We start from the raw sequence: 14,685 nt of genomic DNA, 5'->3' as shown, positions 1-14,685 counted from the left end.
CGTAGAGTCATGAACTCATTGCTGGACACGAAGCTATAATCGATGTAAGAAAACTTTATGTAAACAATATAAATAACAATCGAACCGGTGACTTTGCGTAATTGTAATGTAAACTATATGTTTAAGATGTGAGCTTCGAAGAAATAAAGTTGTTCACTGACGTATATATATATATACATATACCGTCAATATATATACCTGTACGTGCTTGATTTATTAAATACGTTTTATTTTTCTTATTTAATGTGAGACTTGTCCTACACAAGCACGTCAGTCCCATTATCCCTTTTTACATTTTTATAAGATTTATTATTTATTGTTATTGCATACAATTCCAAGAGCATCTTAGCTGGTTTGATAAAAGGATCTGATAGAATGCTTTGAACCAACTCAACATCGAACAAACATATTTTTAAATTATTTAATAGTAATTTGCTCTTATTCTGCCTTGACACATTCCATCAACAAGTCAATAAATCTACCATTCTTCCACGCCTATCACAATGAGGAGAATCGTCTCTTTTCCATAAGAAATCCAAAGCTTTTTGATGGAATGTGTCCAGACCTAAGACGATGAGCTATAATGATGGGCCGGTTGGCGTGGTTGGTAGATACATGCCTTTCACATCGAAGGTTGTGAGTTCGATTCCCACCCAGGACAGACATTTGTGCGCATGAACATGTCTGTTTGTCCTGAGTCTGGGTGTATTTATCTATATAAGTATGTATTTACAAAAGAAAAGTAGTATATGTGGTATCAATTGTCTGGTTTCCATAGTACAAGCTCTGCTTAGTTTGGGATCAGATGGTCGTGTGTGAATAATGTCCCAGCATTAGCCTATTAGACAAAGGTACATATGTGAGGAAGCTCACTTTGAATAGGACGATACCAAATTCCTTTTTTTTTAGATATTTCATCGAAATACTTTTTCCAAGTACCATTTTTTTTTAATTTGTACATAATTAATTATTCGTAGACGTCTGTATTTGCTGTCTATGAATATTAGTTCTGAAAAACTGCTTCTTTGCTTAATGACAGTATTATAAATAAAATTGCGTAGTGGTGGACAAAATATGTTTTAGAAAGTTAGGCAAGCTGAAGGGCTCCGACAAGTAGTCAATCCGGCCCTGACAATAACAGTGTATTTGCATTGCACTTCGTCCAATTGTCTTACCGACACTGTTAACAGTCGACTACTGCTAAAAAGTTTAGATAAAATTGATTAAAAACAGTTTTAAAATAATACATATGTACGTCTATGGATATGCTCTGCACATATAACACGAATCGTCGGCGTCTGTGCCACCACTGCGGTGCGAACCGGGACATCGTTCAGCATACGCTGGAGGCGTGCCCCGCTTGGAATGCGGAGAGGGAGATCTTGGTCCGGGAAGTCGGACAAGACCTGTCCCTGCGCGCAATTGTGTCGGCGATGCTCCGCAGAGAGTCGACGTGGAGGGTCGTAGCCTCATTCTGTGAGACCGTAATGGTCCAGAAGGAGACGGCGGAGCGGGAACGGGAAAGGGCCGATCCTGCTCGGCGGAGACGACGTCGGTGTCGTCTCGATGCGTTATAACAACACGATCCCGCAGCCCCTCCGATCCGTGCCGAAGACGACCATCGCAGTGGTTTTAGTGGGTAAGAATCCCACATAACCCAATTCCTCCCCCCCCCCCCATGGGAGCTAGGTACCTTTCTGAAGGTTTCCACTGCGTGAAAAAAAAAAGAAAAAGGTTGGGCACCACCCACACATCATATATTCTACCGTCAAGCAGTAATACTTAGTATTGTTGTTTTACGGCTTGAAGGATGAGTGAACAAGTGTAAGTACGGGCACAAGAGACATAACTTATGTCTTAGTTCTCAAGGTTGGAGGCGTATTGGTATGTAAGGAATGGCTAAAATCTCTTACAGTGTTAATCTCTGTAAGCGAAGGTGGCCACTGATCACCAGTCTGCCTACGTAAAATATAGAATAAAGAAAAAAAATAAAAAATACCTTCGGATGTCGGTTAAGACGAGCGCTACAACAACAGGGTCCTATAATTTGAAAAAAAAAAAAAGCCAATTTCTACAGGCTACTAGTTCAATAAATAATTAATTTGACAAATAATTACCAGACATATTTAATTTTCGTAAAATATTATTTAACAAGCGATTGATTTCATAATTATATTGGTTAGGTTAGAAAACCAAACTAACCGATACGTCCATAATATCGAATAGACTACTGCCGATCGCGGGGTACAATACAATTATACAATCCAACCCGCTGCTTTCAGAGCCCTCCGCTCGATTATTTTCTATAATATATATTTTCTACTTCGTAGTGAAATACTATTTATTTATTGTTCAATTGGCCCTATATAATTATATTTTAAATTGAAGATAGAAAGATTTTATATTGTATAAGTTATTTCTTTGCCGCAACTTCGCACTGGAGCCGCGCGCCCCGCCCGCTCGCCAGCCGCTCCTTCTGAATGAACGCTGCTTTAAGGCAGTAGCGCTACAATACTTTATTCGGTTTGATGTTTTTAGTTTTTACCTCTTTTTTCCAGGTCTGCTCCTTTCTTCACCCAATAATTTAAAAATAAGTTATCGGCATTCGAAATGAATTATTAACATAGTTGTGTACTGGTATAGACACCTCTTTTTGAATATATGTAGAACAAGTATAAATAATTATATCAATATTTTTACGATACAATTCTATATTTCTTTAGAGTAGTGTGCATAAGCACATACATACAATACATTTATTCAATTTTATCCAATTAAAAATAATGTATACCCAATCATTTGAGTGGTTAATTAAAACCTTTGAACAATAAAATTAATAAACCAAAATTTCATTACTAATGTAATAAACGACAAACATAAATCCATTTCAACGAGGTATGAATACAACATAAAAATTATTTTTTTAACAAACTACATATTATTATTGTGTAACTTTGTTATAATATAACATACATGTTTACATTAAAAATTAGAAAAAAATATATCAAGTTATTATAAAAAATTTATCTTATCAGCTATAAAATAAAAAAATCTTGTCTCAAAAAGCGCAGCTCCGTTTGATTGTAGAAGAAATCCTGTGCAATCATTAATAATTATTATATACGTAGATAAATATAAATGAAGCACTAGGAAATAACAAGTAAATGTTTAAAAATCTAAATAATCAAAAACAATCATAATATATAAAAATCTGGCTTTTCTTAACTAATAATTTAATAATTAATTGAAAGACGATTTAACGAGAAAACAAATTAAATTTTTGTAAAAGATATTTAAAAATTTATAATTTTATTAAAAAATAATTATTTTTATACCACTACTGACATCTAACAGTATACTTTTGAAACTATGACACAGATAAGCTGTGTAACAACGATAGATGGCGCAGCGTTATATTTTTTTATGATTTTTTTTATATAAAACTATTATATAAAAACTAAATTCAGTAGTTATTCAATTCCAAGAATTAAATGAAATAGTTTATATTAATTAATGAAGCTGTGGAAAAAATTAAAACATTTCATTCTCTATAATGGATGGTAAAGGATTTTAAGGTACATAGTCTTGCCATAATCTACTCGAATGCGTAGACAGAGAAACTAATTCTCTGTCTCGAATGTAATGTTAACTAGAGTTACATGATTTGCCAGTAGAAGAAAATAGAGAATGAATGAATAATTGATAATATCTTATGAATTTAGTATTTCATATCAGTAGCTATTTTAATTTTTATCTGAATATATTTAATGCAAATAATTGTTTTTAAAAAACACAACTTAAATTATTTAGTTTTTAAATGATAATGGTCGTCATAATCGATTATTTCTTACTTACTCTATATAAGATATTAATTCGATTTACCAAGAAACCTCTCGCTACTTAAGTAGCGAAACAAACTTGACAGTTGATGCGTTCATTGTGTTTTTTGTTCAATTTTCACTTACTTTTATGTTAGAAAACGATTCTAATACAGTGAAAAGGCCGAGAAACAATCCTTATATCATATCGAAGGTTATACAATGGTGCAGTGGCGTATTATTTTATGTTAAAGTGATAGGAAGAAGAAAATTGCCGGCGTGTATTTGTACGCGTAAGTATGACGATTTTGTCCCTAAATATAATTTCTCAGTGATGTTTATTTATGCCATAGCATGACAGAACCTTATATTGCATTAAAATCCTGAAGATAATAGGATTTTCCAGTTTTTATCATTCATAACCTATAATTATTTATCATGTAAGTGCTGCCAGCGTCAGCTAAAAAAAATATCCCGATTTTCGATAAAAAATATCGACTCGTTGACAATGTAAACAAATAAATATGGAGTCCAATAATAACCTAAAGTGCTTCGTTATATGTAAATATGTTATTTTAATTTATTCGTTCTCCTTTTTATAATTTCTTAACGACAATATTATTTAACATTCTACATGAATTTATAATCTTATTACATTCCAAGTCAAGAGGTTAACATAGAAATCTATGTGGCAACCATTCTTCAGTAATAATTTAATTGAGTGTTTTAGATTTCATCTTATGAGGAAAATGCTAACTCAGTACCATATAAAGATGCTGAAGTACTATTGATAATGGAAACGAAAACAAACAATGCAACAGTTTTTGGGTGTAGTTGGCAAACAAAAAAATATTTTAATTAAAAAAGTATAAGAAATATTAAAATGTAAAATTCAATAAACTTATTTTGTTTTAATGAAATTCTGAAAATTATTTATGTCTCAAAACAGGGAATGCAGTTACTATGGCAACATTATACGCAACATTAACAAACTATCTCTGTCTCAATCGCGGTTTCACGGACCATTGGTCTATTTGCTTCTCTGTCTACGCCGTCATACTAACAAATAACAATTGATATCACCAAACAAGTAATCACCAATCAGTGATCAGCATCAGTCCATACCATCGGCATGCCATCATGCCATGTCAGCTTGATGATGTGTATGTGACAAAATTTATAATTTTTCTTCGAAACTTAACTTAGTATTTCCAACTTTGTAATTATTCAAGTAAAGCACCTAATGTTTAAGAATATTGTTTATAGAGTTCACACTTCTTTTTATAAGTACAGTAAACGACATTATTTTACCGCTAATCGAAGGTTTAACAATTTCTTTAAAATAATGAAGGTTAGTATGAATTTATTTGATTTGCAATGCTTGTAATCGTTTTATATATCCGTAATGCATTATTTATTACTTGCAGATTGGAACTCACGACGGCGTCTTTCATTGTGACGATGTTTTGGCGTGCTTCTTGCTTAAGCGTCTTCCAGAGTTTAAAGACGCCGAGATCATCAGAACAAGAGACTTGGAAAAAATTAATCAATGTGACATAGTAGTTGATGTCGGTGCCGAATTTAATCATGAGAAAAAACGCTACGACCACCATCAACGAGAATTCAGTGAATCATTAAGTTCCTTAAGACCTGAACTTGGAGATAAATATAAAATTAAGTAAGTTTTTGTGTTGTTCTTGATAAACAGTGATCATGTTAAGCTATCGGCCTTGTGCCTGATTTCTGTCTGGTCCTGTTGGGTGGATGTCCCATTGTATTTAGGGATTAGAGTGTATCTGTGGCCTTCACTAAACTACTCCGCACTTGGGTAGTTCATGAAATACAGCCAATGGGCTATTCACTGAAGAGAACAATATTATTCTATTTATTTGTGTTAGAGATGCCTTCAATAATTGTAACATTTATGTTTCAGATTAAGTTCTGCTGGGCTTGTGTATGCATTTTATGGAGAGAAAGTCATCCAGTCACTGGTAAATAAGGACCACCCTCTTTCCCCGGAAGTTTTGAAATTGATCTATAAAAAAGTATATGAACATTTAATTGAAGAAATTGATGCTATAGACAATGGGGTACCCATGACTAATGAGGAACCTAGATACAATATACGTACACACTTAAGTGCTCGTATACATAGACTAAACCCCGATTGGAATTCTAAGCTCATAGCTAATATTGAGGATGCATTTCAAAAAGCATTAGCTCTTGTTGGTGAAGAATTCTTATACAATGTCAATTATTTTTTGTCTGTGTGGTTACCTGCGAGAGATTATGTAAAATCTTCATTGGAAGAAAGATATCAGGTTCATGAATCTGGTAAAATTGTAGAATTCAAAGAGAGGTTTCCTTGGAAAGAACATCTGTTTGAATTGGAAAAAGAAATGGGCTTGGGCCAGGAGGTCTTGTATGTTGTGTTTAATGATAAACCTAAATCATGGAGAGTGCAAGCGATACCGGTCTCTCCTAGCAGCTTTATAACAAGGTTTTTATATTTATACATATTTATCTATCATGCTGGTCAGTGAGTACCAACCAAGCGTGAGGCTCTATTGGTAATTGCTATAATTTGATTTAAATGCAGGAGAATTTTAGTTATATTGCTGATATTAGCAAGGTAGATACATTTAATAAAAAAAACTGTATAAAGTAATTGTAACCATACCTTTCTGTCATGTTATCTCTTTTATAATACAATTACATATTAATTGTATTGTTTTCAGAAAAGCTCTTCATAAAAAATGGTGGGGCATTCGAGATGAGATCCTAAGTGATGTTGCGGGTATCAAGGATTGTATATTTTGTCACAGCACTGGTTTCATTGGAGGCAATGCTACAAGAGAAGGCGCTATAGCAATGGCCATAACCAGCCTTCAGGCTGACATGGATGCAGAATAAATGATTATGAAAAGGACATATGAATTCATTTATTTTACTTTATGATTATGATTACAAATATTGTTAAGTTTGGAAATTGATTGAATTTCAGGATAAGACTCGATACTCACTGAAGCAGCATATGTATAAGTAACATGGTCTAAAATTATGAGTGTGCTTTGGTACCCATTATTTGTTTTATATTTATTTAAACAGTAAAGGAATATATCTGTACCAACTTGATTCTTTAGGCATCTGTCCTATACATATAATAAAATTGTAACAGGACAATCTTCATTAATAGATATTGACAGAAAATAAAATGGGGGTCTTTATTAAAGCAACAGAATTTTTGTCTGTCTGTTTGTTGTTCCCGCATTACGCAAAAACTACTGCATGGAATTGAATGCAGTTTTCATCGATAATATATCGATATGGTAGAGGTCTAACTTAAAAATATAGGTTCCATTTTACCACAGAAAAATAATTTATTCCAATTGTTTTTAGTCTTTTATTACCCGGAGCTCAGGTTATTTAATGAACTTAATACTAAATTAACAGATTTCGAGGAAACTAGCGCCGCACTTACATGTACAGATGAGTTAGTCGCTGTGTATACTGCTGTAAAAAAAGAGGCATTTAAAAAAGTAAAATATGGAGAAAATAAATGATTAAAACTTTTTTTATTTCTTGTATACTTTACTTTATACTTTATTGTACACCACAAAGAGGAAAAAAATACAAAACAAGGATACAGCCTAAATATAAGTAGCATACAATTTTGGCGACCTTATCGGTACATAGCAATCTCTTCCAGGCAACCAGCGGTGTAAGTAATAACTCATAGGGTATAAGGTAGGTGGTGCTGTAATAATAAATAAAATAACATTAATCTATAATTAAAACAAACTAATAAATTAATGTAAATATAAAAACACATTATATATCAATAAATAAATTATATTATCAAAACATAAAATTACAAGTATATAATATTAATACATACTATATACAATAAGAACTAATAAAAACGACAAGTCCTCAAACAACAAGAAAGAAAACAAAAATGAAAAATACAAAATAATAAAAATAAAAGAAATTATTGGTGATAAGGCATTTGAGGCAAAAAGTGATCTTTTACAAGTTTTTTTAAAAATATGTATGGATTTGGCCTCCTGAATATTTAAAGGAAGGTCGTTACAGAGCTTAATAGCCTGAATTGTAAATGAATTATTATAAAAAGATGACTTATGTTCGAGCACCCTTAAAATCCATCTCTTCACAGAACGAAGAACTTCTCCAGGATTCCCTAAAAATGAAAAAAAATGTATATTTTTTTTATAACTTATATTAAATAAACATGTCATAATATAGTCGGAATAAAACTTACGATGAAACTTGTACAAAAAAACGTAGAGATTACAAGCTAAGGATTTCTCAAACAAAGATTACAGTGTTGAAGAGGATTTCATACCAGAGACTCCAGGTAAGTAAATAATTTATTTTACTTACTTCATGTCTCTATTTTCATTTATGCAAAATTTCTACAGGTACGGAGTGAGAACGTCGGTTATGATGATGCGTTAGTCTTTTATTGAATATTTATATTAATTTGTGTTTATTTATTTACCGAATTAGAAAAATTAAATAGTTAATTAGTCTTTCGTATATTTTAAGAGATATAAATATTCAATATGTAAGTAACTATATAACGTTTTTCTATGAACTTGCTACTGACTCGTGATTACTTGACTTTTGACTTTTTATATTTAATCTTCTCCTTTACCATATCCCTGGTCCATCAGGAGTTTATTTTCCTCCTGCATATGGACAAAGTATAGGGTTCTGGCCTGGTGTGTCGGTATTTTCGCGCCAGTGTATCCTATCCATTCTTAAGGAGTGGACAAAGTGTCAAAGTCAATCTGTCATTGTGTCAAGGTCAATCTGTACATGTCAATCGGTCAAACTCAATGTGTCAAAGTAAATCTATCAAAGTCAATCCGTAATTGTCAATCAGTCAACGTCAATCTGTCAGTGTTAAAGTCAATCTATCAAGGTCATCAGTCAAAGTCAATCTGTCTATGTCAATGTGTCAAAGTTAATCTGTCAAAGTCAATCTGTCAACGTCAATCTGTCAAAGTCAATCTGTCAAAGTCAATCTGTCAAGGTCAATAAGTCAAAGAAAATATGTCAATGTCAATGTGCCAAAGTCGATCTGTCAATGAGTCAGTCAATCTGTCAATGTCTGTCTGCCAAAGTCAATGTGTCAAAGTCAATCATTACATTTCATTCTGTCATTGTCAATCTGTCAGTGTTAAAGTAAATTTGTAATTTATAAGCCAAACATCATTCTTTCTTTGGGTGTCGATAAGAAAACTGTGTGCGCTGATAGTCATTTCCTTGAAATTGTAGGTAGAGATTTTTTTTTTTCTGATCACTTTACCATGATATTATCGTTAGTACGGGTTTCGACCAAAACGGTCCACAGGCGATCTTCTAGCGTACGTAACACACCTCTGGGGTGAAGCTATAGACAAGCATGGAGAATCGTTGGCTGTCAGTCTCGATATCTCCAAGGCTTTCGACAGGGTCTGGCACAGAAGTCTTCTCTCCAAGCTGCCGGCATATGGTCTGCCTGCTCAGCTATGCACCTGGATTGCCAGCTTCCTACACAAGCGTAGCCTTCGTGTTTTAGTAGATGGTTGCGCTTCACAATTCTATGTAGTGAATGCTGGGGTCCCCCAGAGATCTGTGCTATCTCTCACACTCTTTCTTTAGCGAGAGCATATCAATGATACGCTTGGGAACATACATTGCTATGCGGTGATAGTACAGTGCATGGTGGATACCACGGACGCGCAGTGGCTGGGCGAGTGGAAATTGAGGAGAGGCGGAAGGATCTTGTCATTGAACTCGATAGGACGTTAGGCCTCTGCCTCGAATTTTGCGGGCAGCGGGGCGGCGGCGGCGGCGGCGCGGCAGCGGGGCGGGCAACGCATACCTGTTCTCCAAACTAGCGGGCAGATCGCGCGGCACTATAGCGGTGTAGTGTTGTGTTCGTGGTTGTGTTGTCGAGATATTTGTTTTTATTCGCGAACGAAATGTCTGAAAAACGGCGACATCTGTTTGATTCAAATTTATTCCTAACGCTCGATTTATTGTGGGCAAAAGAAGAAGTGGATCCCTACTATAGGGCAAGGAAAATAAATGGCGAGTTTTATCGAAATTATGAAGAACAGAGACAAAATCCCGACAAATTCTACGACTACACCAGAATGAGTGTAGAAACTTTTGACTATATTCTTGAAACTATCAAGAGTGATTTAGAGTCTGGAATTAATCCAAAACGATTTAGAGGTATATCTCCAGAAGAAAAATTATACTTGACGCTTGAGTAAGTAAAACAACGAAATTGTAATTTGTAATTGTATTTATTGATGGTTTCAAAAAGGAAATTGTGTTGCACTAATTTAGTAAATAGTTTGGCATCGGTCTTAAGTTCCCAGGTACAATCATTTTAATTAAATACCTACTACACACTAATCAGCCTTAATTATTTATCTTTGGCGAAAACATTTATTATATAAAAACATTTCGTATGAAATAAGTAACATAACAGTTTGTCATTTATTTTTAAAATCACAGTTTTCTTACTCATTGACAGTATTTTTATTATAAGGTTGACATACCTAGTGTTCAGTATTATTCCACGCATATTCTAATCTTATAACTAAAAAAAATCACAGTTACATTAGTACATTTATCTCTAAAATCACAGTTCTCATTTGTACGATGATTAGTTATTTGAATCACAGTTTTGTTATTTGTTGACAGTATTTTCATTATAAGATTGATATACCTAGTGTTGAGTACTATACCCATACCTATATGATTCATTAGAAGGGTACATGCTTTCATTTACACTTAACTCATCTAGAAGAGCTTGATTAATTTTTTGTCTTACTCTAAACTTTTGTACTGGTGTGAATTTTTCCATTTGTGGAAGCAAACTCATAAAAAAGTAGTAGTCTTCTGACTTATTCTCATGTCTAGAAGCCTCGTTTCTATTTTGATTTGATAAATCATTTTCCAGCAGTCTTATCCTTTTCCTTTCCAATTCTAAAAATTCAGTTCTTATGTCATTCGCTGTTTTCTTTTTTCTTGATCGTTGTGAAGTAGACGCTTCTCTTGAAGGCGTAGAAGTTTCTTGCGATGATGTAGAAGCTTCTGGAGAAGAAACAGGAGCCTCTTGTGAGGATGTAGAAGTTTGTTGTGGATAAATAGAAGATTCTTCATCATGACCGGTTGTATTTTCTTGAGAGCTTTCTTCAGAGATGTCTTCTATCTCAAAAGAATCGTTACTTATCTGATTACTTACTTCAGTACTGCTTAAATTACCCTCAGTAATATTTGGTACAACTTCATCATTCATATAGTGATCTTTTATATTTTTCCATTTTTTCTTTAAATCGGTCACTGAAACAAAAGAATGAACAGACTATTTATTACATACATAACTTTATCATACCTATGCTTTAATTATCAGGTTTTTGGCGAGTGGGCAGCCTTTCAAAAGACTGTCGTTGTCATTCAGAATGGGAAAAACAACGGTGGCCAACATAGTTTATAGCACTTGTAGAGCTATATGGAAAAATTTGGTATATTTACATATGCCGAAACCGACAGAAGATTTATTGAAAAAAATAACGGAAAAATACTATGAAAAATGGCAATTTCCTAATTGCATCGGAGCTATAGATGGCAAACATTGTCGATTAAAAAATCCTAAGTTTGCTGGATCATCGCATTATAATTATAAACATTTCTTTTCGATGCACTTGCAAGCGGTCGCGGATGCTGACAAAAGATTCATTTGTATAGAAGTTGGAGGAAGAGGAAAACAAAGCGATGCAGGGACATTCCATTACTCTAATTTGAACCATTTACTTCAAAGTAATAACTTCAATATACCCCGTCCACAGTATGTACCCAGATCAGATACCATTCTACCAATGGTTTTTATTGGAGATGAAGGATATCCACTCAAAACCTATTTGATGCGACCTTATCCTCAAAGCGTACTTAATGCACAAAATGAGTTATTTAATAAGCGATTATCGCGGGCTCGAAAGACTATTGAGTGTGCTTTCGGAATTTTAAGATCCAAGTGGCATATTTTCAGATCACCCATAGAGACAAACAGATGTCACGCAAGATTACTCATCAAAACTTGCTGTTTGTTGCATAACATTATCCGAGATAAGGACGGTAATAATGATATTGCCTATATTACTGTCAATACGAATCAACAAAGAATACAAACACGATTACAAACAAACGCCCACGATTACAAACAAAATATTGTGCTTGATAAGACGTCCGTCTTATCAAGCACAATATATACGTGAAAAATTCAAAGAATATTTTGTAAATAATCGCATTAGTTACTAATTAATTTGTAAAACATAATAAATATTGTATTTGACATAATAAATCATTTTTATATTTACCTTCAATATTCAGTTCGTTTTTTATTTCTTCCCATAATTGGTTAATTATTCTTCTATTTTTATGGTTCACATGTTTGCTGTTCCATATGGGTGTCCTTTCAAAGATTGCCGAAATAATTAGCTCTTGCACGTCCGAAGACATTTTGATACGTCACAAAAAAAAATGTACAACACTATACCTACAATGCAGACGCGCAACGCGGGCGGTCACCGCTTGACTGGAGTGCACAGCTCGTTGCCCGCCCCCGCGCCGCTCCTGCACCGCTGTATTCGAGGGCCGGTCCATTTGATTATACGCGTAAGATCCTGCCGCTCCCGCGCCGCCGCCGCCGCCGCCCCGCTGCCCGCGGATTCGAGGCAGAGGCCTTAGAGCTCATCGCCAAATGGTATGATAATCTTGTTGAGTTTAATGCCAAGACAACACAGGTATGCGCTCTCACAGCGAAAAAGTCAACGTTATCCCCTCTTCCCTCCCTTTGTGGTACTTCGCTGGTGATGCAAAGCAAAATCGCCATGCTGAGGATTGACGTTTGCTGCGACCTTAGTCCAAGGGATTACATCGAGGCTGTTATAAAAACAGCTTCACGGAAACTCCGAGTTCTGAACAAGGTGCGGCGTTTTTTTTTTTTTCACGCCACAACAACTGTGCCTGTTGTACAAAACACAGGTACGGTCTTGCGTGGAATATTGCTCGCACCTTTGGGATGGCTCCGCTAAGTACCTACTGCAGGCCTTGGATCGGTTGCAGCGACGTGCGGTCCGCATTATTGGTGACGTAAAGGTCACAAACACCCTCGAACCTTTACAATTACGTCGAGAGATAGTAGCGCTGAGCGCTTTTTATCGACTGTATCACGGCGAGTGCTCTGAGGAATTACTCTCTCTTTTCTGCTTCCCCCCTTCCTTCTTCTCTTCTTTCCTTCTGTGACATCAATTCCATCGCGAACAAAGAAATTTGGCAATTCCTTTCTTTGTCGCACTTCCAAAAAGTGGAATTCCTTATCAGCTCACGTGTTCAACGAGGCGTGAAGAGGCATCTTGCGGGCTGGCAAGGCGGAGGCGGCTAGTGCAGCACTTTTTTTTTTTTTTTTTAAATTTCAAATGCCCTCCTCAATTAGCTGTATTTACTGGGGAATCCACAGCTATACTAGTAGCCATTCAATTCGTCGAGTCACATGAAATTAGAAAGATACTAGTACTAGAAACATCGACAGAATGTACTTGTCTCTACGTACGTTTTACGACAGTAAAAATGTAAAGCGCATGGTGGTAGGTAGGTAGGTAGGTAGGTAGGTAGGTAGGTAGGTAGGTAGGTAGGTAGGTAGGTAGGTAGGTAGGTAGGTAGGTAGGTAGGTAGGTAGGTAGGTAGGTAGGTAGGTAGGTAGGTAGGTAGGTAGGTAGGTAGGTAGGTAGGTAGGTAGGTAGGTAGGTAGGTAGGTAGGTAGGTAGGTAGGTAGGTAGGTAGGTAGGTAGGTAGGTAGGTAGGTAGGTAGGTAGGTAGGTAGGTAGGTAGGTAGGTAGGTAGGTAGGTAGGTAGGTAGGTAGGTAGGTAGGTAGGTAGGTAGGTAGGTAGGTAGGTAGGTAGGTAGGTAGGTAGGTAGGTAGGTAGGTAGGTAGGTAGGTAGGTAGGTAGGTAGGTAGGTAGGTAGGTAGGTAGGTAGGTAGGTAGGTAGGTAGGGTAGGTAGGTAGGTAGGTAGGTAGGTAGGTAGGTAGGTAGGTTAGGTTAGGTTAGGTTAGGTTAGGTTAGGTTAGGTTAGGTTAGGTTAGGTTAGGTTAGGTTAGGTTAGGTAGGTTAGGTTAGGTTAGGTTAGGTTAGGTTAGGTTAGGTTAGGTTAGGTTAGGTTAGGTTAGGTTAGGTTAGGTTAGGTTAGGTTAGGTTAGGTTAGGTAGGTTAGGTTAGTTAGGTTAGGTTAGGTTAGGTAGGTTAGGTTAGGTTAGGTTAGGTTAGGTTAGGTTAGGTTAGGTTAGGTTAGGTTAGGTTAGGTTAGGTTAGGTTAGGTTAGGTTAGGTTAGGTTAGGTTAGGTTAGGTTAGGTTAGGTTAGGTTAGGTTAGGTTAGGTTAGGTTAGGTTAGGTTAGGTTAGGTTAGGTTAGGTTAGGTTAGGTAGGTTAGGTTAGGTTAGGTTAGGTTAGGTTAGGTTAGGTTAGGTTAGGTTAGGTTAGGTTAGGTTAGGTTAGGTTAGGTTAGGTTAGGTTAGGTTAGGTTAGGTTAGGTTAGGTTAGGTTAGGTTAGGTTAGGTTAGGTTAGGTTAGGTTAGGTTAGGTTAGGTTAGGTTAGGTTAGGTAGGTTAGGTTAGGTTAGGTTAGTAGGTTAGGTTAGGTTAGGTTAGGTTAGGTTAGGTTAGGTTAGGTTAGGTTAGGTTAGGTTAGGTTAGGTTAGGTTAGGTTAGGTTAGGTTAGGTTAGGTTAGGTTAGGTTAGGTTAGGTTAGGTTAGGTTAGGTTAGGTTACTCACTCTGATATGTG

General features: G+C 35.6%; 2 protein-coding genes across 2 annotated transcripts; both read left to right on the top strand.

The window, feature by feature from the left end:
- The first annotated feature begins 4,908 nt into the window (after positions 1 to 4,908).
- LOC126776547 (MYG1 exonuclease) lies at positions 4,909 to 6,747 on the top strand. Its single transcript, XM_050499145.1, has 4 exons — positions 4,909 to 5,169; positions 5,246 to 5,496; positions 5,752 to 6,318; positions 6,557 to 6,747. The coding sequence occupies exons 1-4, from the start codon at positions 5,062 to 5,064 to the stop codon at positions 6,729 to 6,731; spliced, it is 1,101 nt and encodes a 366-aa protein (XP_050355102.1). The 5' UTR covers positions 4,909 to 5,061; the 3' UTR covers positions 6,732 to 6,747.
- Positions 6,748 to 9,416: 2,669 nt separating this feature from the next.
- LOC126776546 (uncharacterized) lies at positions 9,417 to 12,188 on the top strand. Its single transcript, XM_050499144.1, has 2 exons — positions 9,417 to 10,104; positions 11,257 to 12,188. The coding sequence occupies exons 1-2, from the start codon at positions 9,812 to 9,814 to the stop codon at positions 12,116 to 12,118; spliced, it is 1,155 nt and encodes a 384-aa protein (XP_050355101.1). The 5' UTR covers positions 9,417 to 9,811; the 3' UTR covers positions 12,119 to 12,188.
- Positions 12,189 to 14,685: the final 2,497 nt, after the last annotated feature.

This window comes from Nymphalis io, chromosome 20 (genome assembly GCF_905147045.1).
Source record: "Nymphalis io chromosome 20, ilAglIoxx1.1, whole genome shotgun sequence".
NCBI classification, from domain to species: Eukaryota; Metazoa; Arthropoda; class Insecta; order Lepidoptera; family Nymphalidae; genus Nymphalis; species Nymphalis io.
Note: the sequence above shows the minus strand (reverse complement) of the source record. Positions and strands in the feature narration are given on the sequence as shown.